This window comes from Tachysurus fulvidraco, chromosome 5, assembly GCF_022655615.1.
Source record: "Tachysurus fulvidraco isolate hzauxx_2018 chromosome 5, HZAU_PFXX_2.0, whole genome shotgun sequence".
NCBI classification, from domain to species: domain Eukaryota; kingdom Metazoa; phylum Chordata; class Actinopteri; order Siluriformes; family Bagridae; genus Tachysurus; species Tachysurus fulvidraco.
In genome coordinates, this window is record NC_062522.1 from 9139884 (window position 1) to 9157889 (window position 18006).

The 18006-nt window shown below is 38.1% G+C and overlaps 1 protein-coding gene across 2 annotated transcripts; it reads right to left on the bottom strand.

Annotated features, from left to right (window-relative positions):
- Positions 1 to 1959: 1959 nt before the first annotated feature.
- LOC113647618 (tetraspanin-1) lies at positions 1960 to 17425 on the bottom strand. Of its 2 annotated transcripts, XM_047813115.1 has the most exons (9): positions 17306 to 17425; positions 10782 to 11137; positions 10615 to 10677; positions 6150 to 6359; positions 5831 to 5905; positions 3807 to 3905; positions 3329 to 3472; positions 2662 to 2745; positions 1960 to 2577 (listed from the first exon to the last, which is right to left on the bottom strand). In XM_047813115.1, exons 3-9 carry the CDS (start codon positions 10669 to 10671, stop codon positions 2518 to 2520), a joined length of 729 nt encoding a protein of 242 aa, XP_047669071.1. In that variant the 5' UTR covers positions 10672 to 10677; positions 10782 to 11137; positions 17306 to 17425; the 3' UTR covers positions 1960 to 2517. The 2 variants fall into 2 exon arrangements, with proteins under 2 accessions (XP_047669071.1, XP_027010222.1); XM_027154421.2 differs by lacking the exon at positions 17306 to 17425 and having other exon boundaries at positions 10782 to 12262.
- Positions 17426 to 18006: the final 581 nt, after the last annotated feature.

Consider the following 18006-nt stretch of genomic DNA (forward strand, 5'->3'; position numbering starts at 1 on the left):
GACCATTTATCCATTTATATAGTTTTCTCTCAACTAACATTTCTCCACTGCAGTTCTCCAAAATTTAATGGCCAATAGACTTTCCTCTGGTGAGTAAATCTAAAAAGCTCCAGACAACAAAAATAAAGAGTAAACATGATGTTTATTGACTGCAACAGTGAATATGTGATAGCTTATATTACCTCTAAAGGACTGGTACCGGTCATATATCATGGTATTTGGATCTTATAACAATTCTATGGTTCTAATTTTCGTTAACGTGTCGGTTATAAAAACATGAACTCAACACGTCATACATGCTGTAATGTTTCGTATTAGCAAAATAACCTTATTCAGTTCAAGATATACTTAAAGTGCATAGAGTTTTTAACATTTTTAAGTAGCTAGTGTGTTTAGATTGTGTGAATGTATGTATATGTATGTACATATATGTCTAATGTATATACTGATCAAAATTTTGGAATTTCTCGTAGATTTTGAACATTTTTTTTTCCAATTAACATTATTAACAATAGTTTGATCAGAAATACGGTTTAGACATCCATCATTTTGTGAATAACAATAATAAATATACCTGGATTTTTAATGGTATGTCAACATAGGAACCCATCACTCCTGTGGCACACTGTGTTAGTTATTAAACCTATTATATTACAAGGCTAGTTTGTCATGAAATGAAACACCCTGAAATTGTCAGCACAGCCGAAAATGATTGTGTTGTTTACGGAAGCAAAGAAACTGGTCTTCTTCAGGCTACTGGAGTATCTGGAACATCATCAAGAGCTTTCTTTAGAAACTCAACAGTCAGTGATGTTTTGAGAAATAAAGGCTATTGGATATATGCAAAGAAACTGAAGATATCTTACAAAGATCTTTGCTTGTGTATTTATGGTACAGTGCGAGGACAAAAACATCAGCGTCTGTAGATTGAGAAGCAAATGCCTCATCGGTCCTCAACTAGCAGTGTTATTAAAAAGTCTTTGCAAAATGGTGAAGATTGACGAGATGACTGCAGAATTTTAAAGAAAAAAAAACATATCTGTGACTAGCCAATAAACGGAAAGGATGAAAAGGACATGGAGATTGGACAGGAGATGATTAGGAAAAAGTATGAACAGGCCATTTTAAGTCTGAGTCTGAACAAGAGTAGAACAAAAGAAAAGATGCTGGAGGAGAACTTGACTTGTTGGAGGAAACCTGATGGTCCTGGTTGCTTTGGTGCTGGTAATGGGAATTTTGTTCAGGGTGAAAGAAATCTTAAACAAGGAAGGCTATCACTCCGTTTTGGAACGCAATGCCATACCCTGTGGCCGACGCTGGATTGGAGCCAAGACATTGACCCAGAGCACCAGGCAATTGCAAGACCAATTTAGGGAAGAAGCCGTCAGCTGGAGGTCTGTCTGTAATGGATTGGGTAGTTCAATCACCGGATCTCAACTCTATTGAGCTGTTGCAAGATGAGCTTGAACAGATGACAAGATTGCCCATCAATCCAGTCCAACTTGTGGGAGGTGCTTTTGTAAGCATCAAGTGAAATTTCTGCAGATTAACAGAATAAACTGACAGCTCGAATCCCAAAGGTCGACAAGGCTTTAATTGCTGCATGTGAAGGATTCTTTGATGGAAGCAAAGGTTGAAGCATGAAATGGAAACTACTTTGCTTAACCTTGTTAGTGTTTTTAGTATATATTTTAATTTATCCTGTAACTTACGTGATGAATAATAATATGAGAATTTATAATAATGTAAAATCTTTTGAGTGATTTCAAACTTTTGAACAGTGGTGTATATATAACGTGTTACTAGCTTTGATTTTCACTATTTAAATATAATAACTATGGGGTTGTCTGGAAAACCTTCATATGGTGAATTTTTGTCATGATTTTAAAACTATATAGTTTACTGAATTTCTCAGAAATATAAAATTACCATAAAAAAAGTGAAATAAAAAGAGACTACTGCACTTAAAATCTTTATAAAATCTAAAAATTAAAACAGACCTTGTGACAATTTTGGTATCTTAATGCAAACTCATTAGGTTTTGTTGCCCATTTCTCCAGGACACATAGCTATCCAACTGAATCAAAGTGTGACATCCATTCTATGTAGAAGTCACGCTTAGTTAGCAAGATTTTCCACCATGTTTTGTTTACACAACATCATTTTTACATACAAATTTTAAATGTAAGATGTAAAAGCAGGCTGAAATCTAAGTTACTATTGCAGCATGCATTACAGCATGTTAAAGGCAGAAAAAAAACCCCACTACTGGCCAAAGACCTTGATTTCCAGAATTCAGTCACTTTGACAGATGATGTTTTTTTTTTCACACCAGGACACTACTGTAAAAGTCTATTTACAACTTGTACAACTGTTTAAAAAAACAGCAGAGTGTTTCTCAGTCAGAGAGGATTCCAAAGAGAACTCCTTTACTAACCGATGAAGCCTTAATTATCCAAATAACATTTGAGAAACATTTTTTTTTTCTATTCTTTTCTTTTTTAAACCTTGATAATCTCAACTGGCATCTTTGTCCAGGTAACAGAAAAGGTACAAGGACACAATCATCGCTCCAATCTAAGGGACAGAAAGAAAAGCACAAAATGATTAAACTTTGTGTGTTTGATTATCCTGGAAATTTTGAGTATTCTCTGAATTTACCTCGATACCTCCAACCCCTGCTGCGGTTGCCCCCAGAATGTAAAGAAGTACATCTAGGGAGCTTTCAAGATTTTTAAAACAGCCCTGAAGAAAGAAAATCCTGATACTATAAACCCGAACAGCCTTTTTGTGTTATATGCTATTCTATACCACATTGCTACTGAATTCTCCATTCTGATTGGTCAGAAGTTAAAGATTTCTTTTCTGTTACAGGACAGTAGTTAAAACTGCAAGGTTTATAATAATGATTATTTATGTTATTAATTAGCATTTTTAAAGATTTTTTGTTGTCGTAATAATTAGCATCATAATTAGCAACTCAATATTTTAACATTTTAAAAAAGGAAATATGGTAGTTGGTGTGGTGACATTTTCTGAAGTGACAGTTGAACTACTATGTGGTAATATCCAATCAAATTATATGACATTTTTAATTATTAACTTATTAAAACTTAAAAAAAAAACGTATAATTATTGTCAAAACTTCATCAATAAAACATGCTGTGAATAACAGCGTCATTGTGGTGACAGTATTTCCACCTCACATCAGGACACATCACACCACCCAGTAGACAGTTTGTAAATTGTAGCTTAGATAAAACCAACAGAAAGTTAAATGCTTCTGCTACAATTCAATACAATTTCATTTAGCATTGTGCTTCCTCACCTGTACCGTGCTGTTACGTGCGTTCTCCATAGTACATATGATTGTTGTGTTTGCACAACAGCTGGAATGGTAAATCTCACCATAGAGCGTAGAATAATAGGATCCAACGAAGTCAGTGTAGTTATTAAAACCACAACACTTCAGCTATCATGCAACAAAACAGGAGAGATGTCAGGTTAAAGGTCTAGCATGTTTTGCACCAAGAATTTAATGAGTTGTTCATTTTGATGTCATTCATAGCTACATGTCTGAGTATTGTTCCCAAAGCACCGTATCAGTTTTTATTACATGTTTATTGCTAGTTCTCTTTCACAATTTATTTTTCAAGACAGTTTTCAACCCAGTTATTATCTTCAACCCACATTACATTGGTCTAAAGGTGGTCTTAAAGGGTTATGGAGACTGTGGTCTTAAAGGCCACAGTCGGTGTGCAGTATGAGTATCGGGGGAGATGCTCTTATTTTAAGCCTTGATTTACCTTTGTCATGGTCATGTTCCACTGGTTGGTTAACTGAAAATCGCTTCCATATTGTTTCTGCAGGACTGGTTTGGCCCATGATTTTAAAAGATTCCCAACCTGAAAAAAGAAAAAAGGATAGATGTGCATGCAAATTTTAATCCAAACGAACCCATTTCCCTTATTGTGCTTCCATATGGCCATCAGTAAGGCCCATCAAGGTATTCAGCCAAAACAAATAAAGATTCAGCGCAATAACAGTGGAGATGATAATCTTCTGTAGGCTCTGATCATGGGAAAATTTCCATATATATTGATGCATTTGGTTGGAAAGGTTTCAACCAATTATGTTGGATCAAATTACCATTTCAGGCAGCAAACCATCCAAACGGGTATACCGATGAGGCAACTATCTGGCAGAAAATGTGGTGTACCCTTTCTCTTTGTTTCTACCTCCACTTTGGTTAAAGTGATGAGGGGGAGAAAACATATATGACATTCTGTGAGAAAGATGGATGGATTGGGGGAGTGAGCGATTGAGGGGGGCCAGTGCGAGTGGTCCTCTGTATGCCTGGGGGGACGTGCCGACAAGCGGCAATTAAAAGACCCCCCTCCGTCCCCCGTGAAGAAAGCAGAGGAACACAGATCAGTAGGGTTATTATGCACTAGCTTGGCTAATCCATCACCATCTATGTTGGCAGGACAAAGTGCTGTAGGGAAAGTGAGCCTGCTAAAAGCCAAGATCACTAGCGCTGTAAAGCAAAGAGAGCAACTCATAACTGGCACAGACCTCAGACCTGCTGAGAAAAGCATTTTCCACAAAGCAGACGTGATACTACACTAATATAGGAATGCGATATATTCAAACTCAGACAAAGGTGGTGTCTTAATGGTGTAATGCATTCACGTGTTTTCTTATACGGAAAAAGAGCTGGTATATATAATGTGATGGAGACGGTATAAAAATAAAAATATTCAGGTTTCTATGTATGACGTGGTCCTGCTAATGTACTGCTCGGTATTACTGACGCATATTCCCATAGGGCGAGCAAAATAGCCCCAAATATGGCTTTGCATACTTGTTATCTTTGTCCGTACATATTAGGTTTCTGATTTATTCTCCAGTGTCAAATTGCAGCAGGGAATACAAGCAATACTGCAATACATTTAAGCATGTCAGGACTTATCACTCTCACCACTACTGATTATGCAGGTAGATGCGTAAACTATTCAAATTTACATTACAGTGATATTGTAATGCATCCGCATCCATATTTATCTTAAAGGCAGCAGATGCAGCCGGTTACAGACAAGCATATACATTATTAAAACGACAATTTCGTTTGGCACCGAAATGAAAAAATGGACATTTGCTTGTCAATGATGGTGACAAACAGCACATTAAATGAGCTTGTGCATGCCTAATGTTCCCCTTAACAGTTCAGACTGTCCATAATTCAAACATATGTCCTTCTCAGGTCCTTCCTGTTTGCTAATGAATAGCTTTCGCAGAATTGGATAAGCCCATGAGCCCAAATATTCATTCAGATAGTGTTGTTTAAGAGTCAGAAAGTTGAATTATTTGATCAGATTTGGATAGACTATTCCCAATGACATTAAAAAATAAATAAAACTAAAAACTGCATTTGACCAATAAGATTTGAGAATTTGCCTAAAATGTTTTATTTACTTGATTAAAATGCAGTATTTGCCTAAATCACTTTCCATTACTCACTCAGAATTATTATAGGTTTCACTAAATGGCCACAGCAATATATGTAAATAGGCTCTTTTGCATATAAATGCTTGAACTTGAGATGTAGAGGTGAATAAATTGCTGGGAGTGAGAGCGCTGGTGCACAGCTTGGGGCAATCATATAGTCATTAAGAATCAGAAAGCACCAAGCCAACAGCAGCTCCTCATATTTAATAATGGTCAGAAAAAGAAAATAATAAAAAATAAAATGTACATTCAAATAAAATAGGAAGGAACAGGAACGGAAAGAAGACACACATGGAGGCTGGGACCCATAAGCAAAACTTACATATGAAGAATAAATCAAGCTGAAAATCCCAATCGTCACCTCCGAGATGAAAATGATGGCAATGATGGAAAAGAACTGCATAAGGAAAGTGCCATTACTTTACTACCGAGTAATTAAATGTATAAGAGGTCATGTGGCTAATGTACTAATGTATTGTAGACTGGAAATCAACTTTACATTTTATGCAAAGTAATTACCAAATGAATAATAATATTTAATTGAAAGAAATTTAATTAAAAAAAAAAACCTTGAACATAATTGATAAATTACTAATCTACAACTCATCTCGTTACTTAATAATGTGATTGTTTTTCAATACCATTATCAGGAGACACTTGCTTTCTTTTTTTGCCCCACAGCAGCCCAAAATTCCCAGCAGGGCCATTATAATTCCAACAATAATGAAGAATATGTTCATTCTGATGTTGTTCACTGTGGTCACAGAGAAAACCCCCAGTAAGCTCGATCCCAGGACATCTCCATTGAACTGCACCCAAAACCCCGCAGCCATCAAGCCCGAGCCTGCCATCTGAAAAAAAAAAGGTTTAAAAATTGTATTCGAATATTTAGTACATCTAAATATATTTAATATTTAATACACAATCCATTTATAGTCAAAACTCACAACTCAACAAGTAAGTTTTTGTATTCACTTACATTATAGCAGCTATAAACAGTTATTCCATTAATGACAAGCGTTTCTTTTTAACCTCTCTTGATTTATAGTAAGCCTTTCTTGTGGAAGAAATCTTACTAACTGATAGATAGATAGATAGATAGATAGATAGATAGATAGATAGATAGATAGATAGATAGATAGATAGATAGATAGATAGATAGATAGATAGATAGATAGAAGCTTTGTTGATCTTGAAGGAAATAAAAAAAATTGTTTGTTTTTAGATAGATAGATACTTTATTATGTTACAAAGGACTGACACCGGAGACGTCTTCCAGAAATATATTTTGAAAATCTTTTTACTTAAAACTACTTATCGAGATCTAAAGGCATCTAAATATTTTTTTTTTTATTTATTGTTAGATTTGGATTATCAACAACATGCAAATACAAACCTTACAACAGGTACTATTGTTAAACCTGTACTGTTTTAGAAACGTGATAAACCCCTGCTGACCAATCAGATTTGAGCATTCAATAGAGCCCTGGTACGAAATGTATTACAATATTAATGTCTCATCACAAGATATTATAATGCATTATGTGATCAGATAATCATAAATTAATGCCAGGTAAATATACTTATAAACAGGCTTGTTCCAGGCTTTGTAAGGTTTTCTGTATGTAATGTACAGAAGTGCATTAGAAATGACTAGAAATGTACCAAATTCAGACAAAACCCTACGTAATAGGACACAAACAGTTTTTTTATATGTAATTTCACCTCAGTTTATAAAGAACTCGATTTTCTTCGTGGTTTATGAATTAAACCAGTGGATTTGATCATTCTGCATTCACACTGAATAACCGATTTGTACCCTGAGCCACAACTAGAAAAAAAATCATCACATTTATCCTTCATGTTTTTTCTCGTGGCTCCCCCCCCAACCCCCCCCCCCCCACCCCACAATATCTGAGGCAAGTGTGCAGCAACATGTGGCTCATTAATTAAGGGTCATTAATTAATGTTAAAAAGCTCCATAACAAACACAGAAGGGTGTCTCTCTCTCTGTATATTGGCCTGGAGCATTGTGTATACTGCTGTAACCTTTCTAATGGAGGTGCAACCCAGAGACACAGTTTGTATGTCGGCCTGATTAGTGCTCCAAACATCCGTGTCTGTTTCTGTTTTCGGATTTATTGTGGTAGCTTAGTGGTTAAGGTGTTGGCTTACTGATCCAGAGGTTGTGAGTTTAGTCCCAGGTCCACCAAGCTGCCACTGTTGGGCTCTTGACCAAGGCTTTTAACCCTCAGTTATATAAAATGTGATAAAAAAGTCACTTTTGATAAGGATGTGTAAGGGCATCTGCCAAATGCCATAGAAGTAAATGCCATTTAATCCTGAAGTGGAAGTGGCCTAAACTGCAAGTGTTTTTTGTTTTCTTTTTTATGTTTTTGAGATTTGCATGGGATTTTTTTTAATCCCTCTAATAATTTTTTTTTACATTGGCACATCGTCTCAGTAATTAAGTTAGGTCTGTTTGCCAAAATAGAATCAAACTAGGAGGTTCATTTAAACAACGGTGACGGATGAATGGTCTTTTTTTTTTTTTTGCATTAAGAAATGTGCAAAGAGCTGATCGTACACTTTTTCTGGAGGAAAAAAATTATTTGTCTAAGTGTATGTAATGTATCAGTATATATTCATTACATCCATTCATTAATTTATTTTCTACCACTTATCCGAACTACCTCGGGTCACGGGGAGCCATCTCAGGCGTCATCGGGCATCAAGGCAGGATACACCCTGGACGGAGTGCCAACCCATCGCAGGGCACACACACACTCTCATTCACTCACACACTCACACACTACGGACTATTTTCCAGAGATGCCAATCAACCTATCATGCATGTCTTTGGACTGGGGGAGGAAACCGGAGTACCCGGAGGAAACACCCGAGGCATGGGGAGAACATGCAAACTCCACACACACAAGGCGGAGGCGGAAATCGAACCCCGACCCTGGAGGTGTGAGGCAAACGTGCTAACCACTAAGCCACCGTGCCCCCTTTGTTACATCCAACCTTTTAGAAATCAAGCTCTAATTCAGAGCAAATGTAGAAATCTGTTGATATCATTGTCACAAAATGACTGCAAACCGTTTTGAATGAAAACCTCTGATTTGAAAGCTTAGTATTTTTTTCTGTAAAACATCTTGAACTCTAGATCAATTTTACTTCATTTTTTTTTTGCCACCATAGCCTACAAGTTAATAGCAGAGTTGATGCTGTGAATGTGAATATGAGTTCAAACATGACACTGTATCCGTGTCTGAAACCAGACTGTTAATGTCAAATGCAATCAGAGCTGTCACAGCTGTCCCTCTGTGATTGTGCTGCATGTCCCATAAAGCCTACATGACTCTGAAGCAGTATTCTCTGACACCAATTTTAACGTGGCTTCCAGAGCAGTTTACGCGTTTATCACGTGACATGTTTCCCCACCTGCTTTTGATAATCAGTACAGCTCACAGCTAAACAAATATGACAAGCATATTACACTCAAGCTCCTATCTCCAAATATTTCCTGCTGCCTGTCACATTCATTTTGGCATTGTCCTTTCTTTCAGCAGAACAGGCTGGAACCTTTGATAAAATACAATATGTGGAGAATGTCATTTCAGGAGAAGTTGCGTAAAAGATATTACATGTAAATCAGTTTATGGGAAAGGTAAATGCAAAAAAAGGCAAACTGCAGAGGACAGAACGGACTGCCTTTTCAGAACAACAAAAGGCCACGGAGTTCCCAAAGGGCAAGCAAGAACTGGATAAAGATTACAAAAACAGAAACCCCACCATGCTTGAAGGAGAATTGAATAAATAGCAGAATTTGTAATCTTGGAACTCACCAGAATGAGTTAAGCATGCATTTAAAACTAAATTTCACCAGGGAGTCGCTTTTCTGAGAAAGTAGAAGCTATTTGGCTTGCATTTGGAAGTGACTCGTGTCATCTCAGGGGATTTTTTCCCAGCCACTACCTCCATAACTACAATCTTCTGTAGTACTATGCTTCTTTGTGACAATGTCGATTTAAAAAGCACAATACAAATTAAATTGAATTCAAACTATGATAGCAAACCAAACATACAACCTACTGAAACCTCCATCTTTTGGCCTCGCAGGCTGTGACCAGCTTAAAGCGCTCATGAATGGCACTTGGGTTAAATATGGAAATATGTCACAGTCCATTTTACTGCGAAACGCTACCACTAATCAGCATGGTTTCATAATGTTTTTTTTTTGTTTTTTTTTCAAATCCAAGGACCAACAAGCTGCCACTAACCCTCAACTACTCAGTTGTATAAATGAGATAAATGGAAATTACTCTGTAAAAGGGAATCTGTCATAATGCTGTAAATGTACCATCCAGGTCAAATTGTTCAAAGGCTCGACGCATTCAAAATCGAAAATATCCAAAATGCCTTGGAGAATTCGGTTTTAGGTACAAATAAACGCTTAAGTTTAAAACATTAAGTTTATATTACACACAAATTAATAGTACAAAAAAATATTAGACTTTAAACCTGTTGACATCCGGACATCCGTACCATCCAATCCGATTGTAACATACGCTCAGTGTTAAAGCAATCTCATCTCAGAATGCCATTTAAAAATTGCTTTTAGGAAAATATAAACCATCCTCCATTATGCTGTGAAATCACCCTTAACAATTAAAGCATACAAAATGGGCAAGAGTGCAGCATCGACTGCTCTAAAACATCTACTAGTGATTGCAGAGCTTCATCACCATTAGCTATCAAACCAAGTTGGGAAAATTAGAAGCTTTCAACTTAATGAGATGAAAATTGCTGCATGTAAGAAACTGTAATTGCTTTGTTGACGGTATAGACTTCGGCTTCGGCGCACGTCTGTGACATATAGTTTGAAAGCTCCTTTGTTATATGTTTGCATTATGGGGGTATAAATTACTGTGTGCATATTCACAGGCAAACTGAGTCTCTTTAATACTTTACATGGCACATAAAAATCTCAGGCTATAAATACAGAAATGTAATTACTCTTCTAAATGCCACCACCACCACCACCCCTCCCATCATACACTTACATGCATACATTTAATGAAAAAAGCACAACGCTCTTACCAGGATTAACAAGTTGTACACAACCATCATAACTTTGGCAAATTCGAAGAATCCCATCTTAATCTGTAAGAAAGCATTAAAACATCAGTTTTGAGTTGAATCTCGGTCACAAAAAAGATTGTTCTTGAAACATCGAGGATTGATTCATATGAAATAAAGTAACATACCAGCTTCTAGGGAATAGTGATGAGACTTGAGGCGTTGACACTGAGAGTGAAGGTGAGTGAGGTGAAGGAAGACGAAATGGAGAGAGAGAGAGAGAGAGAGAGAGAGAGAGAGAGAGCGAGAGCGAGAGATAGATAGATAGATAGATAGATAGATAGATAGATAGATAGATAGATAGATAGATAGATAGATAGATAGATGCACACAGGTAGAATGGGTGTGGTGTAGGTTGCGATAGAGGTCAATCGAGTGGTCAGAGGTGTACGTGTGAGTCATCTGCCTTGATTTCCGCTGCAGTCCTGAGACACACCTATCGAATCACCACATTGAAAGAAGCGGCCTTCGTCTGTCGTGGCCTCTAATGGAATTATTTAAATAACAGTAAATGAAATGAAAAATTAATATGTGATTGATGTGTGATGAATAGAAAGTAATAATAGGGACAAAAAGCGTATGCACAACCACTGATTACTTGTTATTAAAGCCTAGTTATTACTGACAACAATACAATTAGGCACTTTGCATAAAAAATAGATGCTGCGCTTATGGTCATGTTTTTCTCTGCCTTCAGTTCCTTTGTGTTCTTTCCTATGGGGCTCCTTTGTTCTTTTGTCCACAACTCTCGTGACATTTTCTCACTTCCTCTGTAGAGGGCAATGTTGCAACGCTCAAGTCGATCTTTTCTACAGCGCTAAAGGCTTCACTGATTCACTCATGTGGTGTGTAGGGTTCACAGAACTGATTGATGTTCTCAGTGTGTAGGATGCTGTCTTTCTTTGTTCAGTTTTCTCTATGAAAAATGCTCAAGACAAAACAAAGAGATAATCAGCTCAGCCGGTGTGAGACTTAATCAGTGACCTGAGCTGGTGGTATTATGGAGGACCGATATTGTGAATTGGGTTTCGCAAATGAATGCCTGATATCAGCTTTTTAATTTTTTTTTTTTTGCAAAACATTTGGAATACAAATATGTTTAAAAGATGCAAAGAAATCTGATATTAATGAGACATCTAAAAGTTTTATTAGTATCTCTTTCAAAAGTTTTCTTTTATTCATCTTTAGTAACCAATTAATTCCAGTCATGATCATGGTGGATAAGAATCTTTTCCCAGAAACACTGGGTGTGAGCCGGGAATACACGCTGGATGCTGGTCCATTATCTAATGTCTAGGCTAATTCAATTAAAATAACTAAAAGTGTGGTAGTTGTTGTAGTAGTGTGTGTCTCAGGTTTGGCTCCTGTGGTTCAAACACACAGGATTATTTTCCCCAGGTGTTTTTGATATAGTTAAGTTGTAGTGTAGTTAGCATACTCTGTATCTAATAGGTAATAGCATAAATAGTGTAGTGGTGGAAAGCAGGAGAGGTTGCGATATTGATCATTTGTTGAAATTGTTGGATATCACATAGTGTGTGAGTGAATGAGAGTGTGTGTATGCCCTGTGATGGGTTGGCACTCCATCCAGGGTGTATCCTGCCTCGATGCCCTTGATGCCTGAGATAGGCACAGGCTCCCTGTGACCCGAGGTAGTTCGGATAAGCGGTAGAAAATGAATGAATGAATGAATGAATGAATGAATGAATGAATGAATGTTGGATATCATTGCTTTTTTTTAGCGCTTTCATACGTATCATGAAGGAAAAAAATCACCATCCTATGATCCTATAGTGGTCTCTCTTCATTCATGGGCAGTATGCAAAAGACGCTACGTTGTTGCTACAGTTGTTATGATTAATACATAAATATATAAACATATATGAATATAATGATTACTATATACATTACACATTCGTTCACTCCTAGGCCAGTTTATCATAGCCGTACCTAAGACCTGCATGTTTTTAATGAAGTGGAAAGTTTTATCTATAACCAGAGCTCAGGATCAGAGTATGTTGAAGCGAGGTGTCTCCTCCTGTGCTACTGAACCAGACTTCATATGTCATGCTTACACGAACAAAAGAAAAAGAAGTCATATTTACTTGCCAAATCAGCACCTTTGGCCCAAATTGAGACCGATTTTACAGGCCAATTTGTGTCCAGCACAGAAATGAACATCTCTGAAGCAGTGCTTCCTCAGATCTGCTTCTACCATTGATTCCCATGGGGAATCATAAAAGACTACCAATTGGTCACTCTTTATGGACCACTTTAATCTTTCTCTCTATACCTTCCTCTTCTACTCCATCTCCATCATTTTCAACCAGCGCTTCAACACGTGCAATCTCTTTTCCTCCCCTCTTTGTTCTGATATCCCTCTTATTTGCTCTGCCTATAATAATGGCCAGTAATTGATATGACTCACACATCTCAGAGTGGTGGCCCTGCAGGCAGGAGTTAGGAGGAAAAGAAAAAAATAAAATAAAAGAAAAAAAGAAAAAAGAAAAACCCTGATAGATTGCTTGGTGCCTCTATGCTGAAGTTAAACGCATAAAAGCTCCAGCCTTCTCTATAATAACCTTTTAATAGCCCTTTTATGAGTTATGACAATTTCAGCAATGCCATCATTAAACATCCAGTCCTCAATCTCAGAGCGAAGAAGACCTGTCACGATGTGCAGGGTATTAAAACCAGTTAATAATAATAATCATGCATAGTTCTGCATTCACTGAAAGAAATGATCAATTAGTCATTTTTCATGATCTCAGTAACAGGCAGTGACACTTGCTAGCTGCTGATGGAGCCAGTAAAACATGAATGACCGTAACAAGGTTGGCTAGATTGCCCATTACCTGCTTGCTCTAGGGCAGGTACATAGGTGATCCATCTCATGTCCCTGGCTTGGGTTCCAGAGTGGTCGCACCTCATGAAACCTCTCCTCCCCAGCCTCTTTTTATAGCCTGGTGAGATGATACAAGCCCTGAACCTGTGCAGCAAACTGCAAAGGCTTTAATGGAGACAAAAGCAGCCTGACCAAAGCAGATAAACAACGCGCCATGATCCTGCTGTCATAGGAAGAAATAACCTGTAAAAGCCAGAGAAAATCCACGTTACGATGTCATAAACATGGAAGCACTTTTAAGCGCGTTCTCTAAATCACGGCTCAAGCTCACCATCGACCTCATTATTACACATTATCCGAGGCTATAAAAGAATAGCTGTAGGGTAAAAGATGCATCACGGATCCTTCGGTGCCCGTGAATGAACTCTCTAATGTTTATGGCATGGACAGCAATCAATATAAAAAAACTGTTTGTAAACATATAATGCAGCCACGTGTCATGCATCTGGGCCCATTTAGGTGAGGAATTGCAACAATGGTAACAGGAAAATGCAGTAGAGACCATATGTAATCACCCAGGCTCCTCCATGACCTCTATTCTCATTCTCTGTGGCCTAATTCACATTAACAGCTGTAAGCAAACAGATATTAATTTTTGGCTGCTCCTTAGTGCAATAGGTCTCTGGATCAATAACTCCGAACAAGGGTTGCTCCCAATTCCGTACACAATTAATGCAAAGCAAAGAGACGGAGACAGACAGGGAGAGAAGATTCTGGGTTATGAAGATATTTTGCCTTCGTCGATTGCATCGTTCATCAGACTGGATGGCTATTGGTGCACGAAGCAGATAAATAGCTTTGGTAGTCAATGGCCATCTTTATGAAGCATTTACAAATATACATGTAAATGCCTTCAATAAATACTACTTATAAAATTTCTTTCAAAAAATTCAGAAGAGGCGGAACATTCTATCAAAACTTCCGAGCTTATCCGAACTTCTCGGGTCACGGGGAGCCTGTGCCTATCTCAGGCGTCTTTGGTCATCGAGGCAGGATACACCCTGGACGGAGTGCCAACCCATCACAGGGCACACACACATGTTCTCATTCACTCACACAATGTGGAGGCGGGAATCGAACCCCCTAGATTATTGCAATAAAATATTTATTCGCTTCAGTACATTTTGCTTAATGAACGCTACAGTTACACTAACCTCAAAAATAAGGTTTTCTATTAAGTCGGATTCATCTAGCTGCCCAGAGGGCTACCAGAGACAGGAGAGCTCCTGAAACCTGTAGCAGCCGAGCAAATGAACTGTAGGTGGTCCACTAACCTTGTAGCTGCCTTTATTAGTCTTGCTTTTTTTTTCAATTTGCTGCAGCTTTTGTCAACATTTGTTCATTCAATTATAGATATAGCGTAAAAGCCAAGATTGTTAAAGTTTATTCTGTATGTGGATTGGAGGATAAACCTTGGAAGCATGTTTACTGTACTTACATTATGTATCTTTGTTTGCTCACATTTTTAAGCACTTTGGATTCAGTTTCCCGTTGCAAGGTATACATTTAGTTCCGTGGGTCCATGATGTTACTAAGACGCTTGTTCTTCTGATGGTTGTATTCCTGTGATGTCCCCTGTTGACCATTTCCTGTTTGACACGTGTTTATGCCTGCCAATTCGGATTATCAACCCTGCCTGTGTTTGCAATGTGTTCCAATACTTTTGCACAGCCCTTGTTTTGTGACTGTTTTGTTGTTCTTGCTTTTTCACTTTTTGTTCTTAAGAAAACCATGTATTGATGTTATATGATAATATAGGAAAAAATTTCATTAAAATACTTCAATAACATATTCTATGTTCCTATCTGAACATCATCACGTTTCGTGATGATCACTGGAAGAGGAAAATTGTTTTCATTTAAATTAAATGCATTTTTCATGAACCAATAACATCATAACATAAATATTACCCTTGACACAGCTGCCATGTGTCTTTATAAGTATTTATAATTGACCCAAAACCTAAGAGAGGGTCTAGCTGTAAGCCTGTGAGGTTCTTCGTTGCCTTTTGGTCCTTGGCAAGCAGATTGATGGGGACATGGAGGCTTTCAAGCAATAAATGGCTTCGGGCTGTGCCGAGATGAGCATCCATGCCTTTCTTTAATGACACCTCCTCTTTTACCTGCGGAAATGTTAACTATGTCCTCCGTAGCACTGAGGCAGTCCGCCAGCCGGTGGCCATATTTTATACAGATCGGCAGGTTAAATATCCCAACCTCACGTTCAAGCGTGGACCACGTTTTCCTTTATTCTGCCTTTTGGTAAATCCTCAATTTTCCTCTTTGCTTTTTTTTCATACCCTCCCTTATTTAAAGCCCATTCTCATACAGTATCTTGTATTTATCAGGCACACACAGAGCATCTCATACAGGCTTTGTAAGTAGCTTGAGAAAGGTTAATGTGCAGGATGAGTGTAAATTGTTTTGCTATTTCAGTGGACAGAGAGAGCGCTGGAGAGCTGAACCATAAAATTCGATCGTTTTCACAATCCCACTTATGTTTTTTTTCTCTTCTTTTTGCATTTTCCTTCTTTCGTCTACTTCTTTGTCTCTGTTAAGCAGTGGTTCAGACAGAGGTAAGAGAAAATAATGTAATGCATGTAAGAGATTGTTGTAATTTGTACTGTAGAAAACACTCGCGTGAAGACTAAATGCCATTCGGTGATTCTCCAGTTGTGAACCAATTACTTCACTTCTGAAACACTTAGTTTACTAAACCGGTTGTAACCACTACATCCTGGGATCATTTTATTTTATAGCAAGTCGTTATTAGTTATATCCTTTAGGTCTTCCCTTGAGTTGTTCAGTTATTCAGCTATCAATTATTTGGAAACTACAGTGACATTAAGAGTTAAGGTACAGAGTTATGAGGGCAAGAAATAAATGAATAATGAATAAAATAAACCTGATGCTTTCTGGTAGTTTAAGAGTTTGTAGACCTTTAAATAGGATTAGAATGATCTTATATTGCATGTTAAATATGTGGCTACTTTTCTGGATTCATTACTCTCTCTCTCTCTCTCTCTCTCTCTCTCTCTCTCTCTCTCTCTCTCTCTCTCTCTGTGTGTGTGTGTGTGTGTGTGTGTGTGTGTGTGTGTGTGTGTGTGTGTGTGTGTGTGTGTGTGTGTGTGTGTTTGTCTTGTGATCCTCTGAGCATTGCTAGTTCTATTAGAAACCTGAATGGCCTGAGGAAATAGCAGCATTCATGAAGCTCTCTTTCGTGAACTTTGTGTACAGTTATACATGGCCAAGTGACACACACAAACAAACAAACACACACACACACACACACACACACACACACACACACACACACACACACACACACACACACACACACACACACACACACACACACACACACTCCCCCTTGTTCCCTCTCACCCCCTCTTCTCTGCTTCTCTGCTCTGTCTCTTTCTCCCTTTGTGAAACTCTTATCACGAAATATCTCAATCCCTAACTCCCTCCAACACACGCACAAGCACACGCACACGCACACGCACACACACACACGCACACACACACGCACGCACACACACACGCACGCACACACACACACACACACACTGTGGAACTACTACATGCCACTAAGTTTGTGCTCTCTCTCTCTCTCGCTCTCTCTCTCTCTCTCTCTCTCTCTCTCTCTCTCTCTCTCTCTCTCTCTCTCTCTCTCTCTCTCTCTCTCTGAACCCCTTATCACAAAATCTCTCTCCCTCCCTTACATGCACACAAGCACACACTCACTAACCTTATGGCTTCAGGCTGGTCCACAATCCCTCCCTTTGATAAGTCACAGTGGATTTAGGAGAGCGATGGACTTTGACAGCCTCCAATGGCACCATTTCTACTCCACTCACTATAATCTCAAATTAAAATTTAATCTGAGGAAACACACTGTGTTTGTTTGTGTGTGTGTGTGTGTGTGTGTGTGTGTGTGTGTGTGTGTGTGTGTGTGTGTGTGTGTGTGTGTGTGTGTTTACAGTATGTGTGCGTGTGTGTGTGTGTATGGCTATATTAAAATATGGATTGTATATAAAATGGAGATTTATTATTTATTGGACATCCTCAGCTGGCTGGGTCTCATTAATCATATGTCATATATACATCCTCTTTATATAGACCCATCTCACTGATATATAAAAAGTCGTAAAAATGCATGAGAATTGAACGGAGGGGGAAAACGCTGGAGCAATGGCAGGTGCTCGCTAACACTTCTTTGTCTTTCCTGTGCTCTGTTCTAGCTTTTCCCCAAACCACCTTCCTTTGCTGCATTGTGCGTGTGCATGCCCTCTCAATGATAATATCCTCTCCGCTTCTCCACTCAACAGATGGACTGCTGCCTCATTAACTTTAATACATCCAACATCAATTAAGAAGGAGTTAATTGGGATGCTGAAAAGGTGATCGCCAGCCAACGTGATGCATACGAAAGCTCTCCTCTTAATAAAT

Bases quoted from the DNA above. Each gene is read 5' to 3' on its own strand.
- LOC113647618 (XM_047813115.1), bottom strand. From the start codon at position 10,671: ATGGGATTCTTCGAATTTGCCAAAGTTATGATGGTTGTGTACAACTTG. The intron at 5,906-6,149 runs GTATTGAAAAAC...TTCCTTATGCAG, and splicing joins GCAAGTGTCTCCTGATAATG to TTCTTTTCCATCATTGCCAT. The intron at 3,473-3,806 runs GTAAATCAAGGC...GTTGCATGATAG, and splicing joins GGAACATGACCATGACAAAG to CTGAAGTGTTGTGGTTTTAA.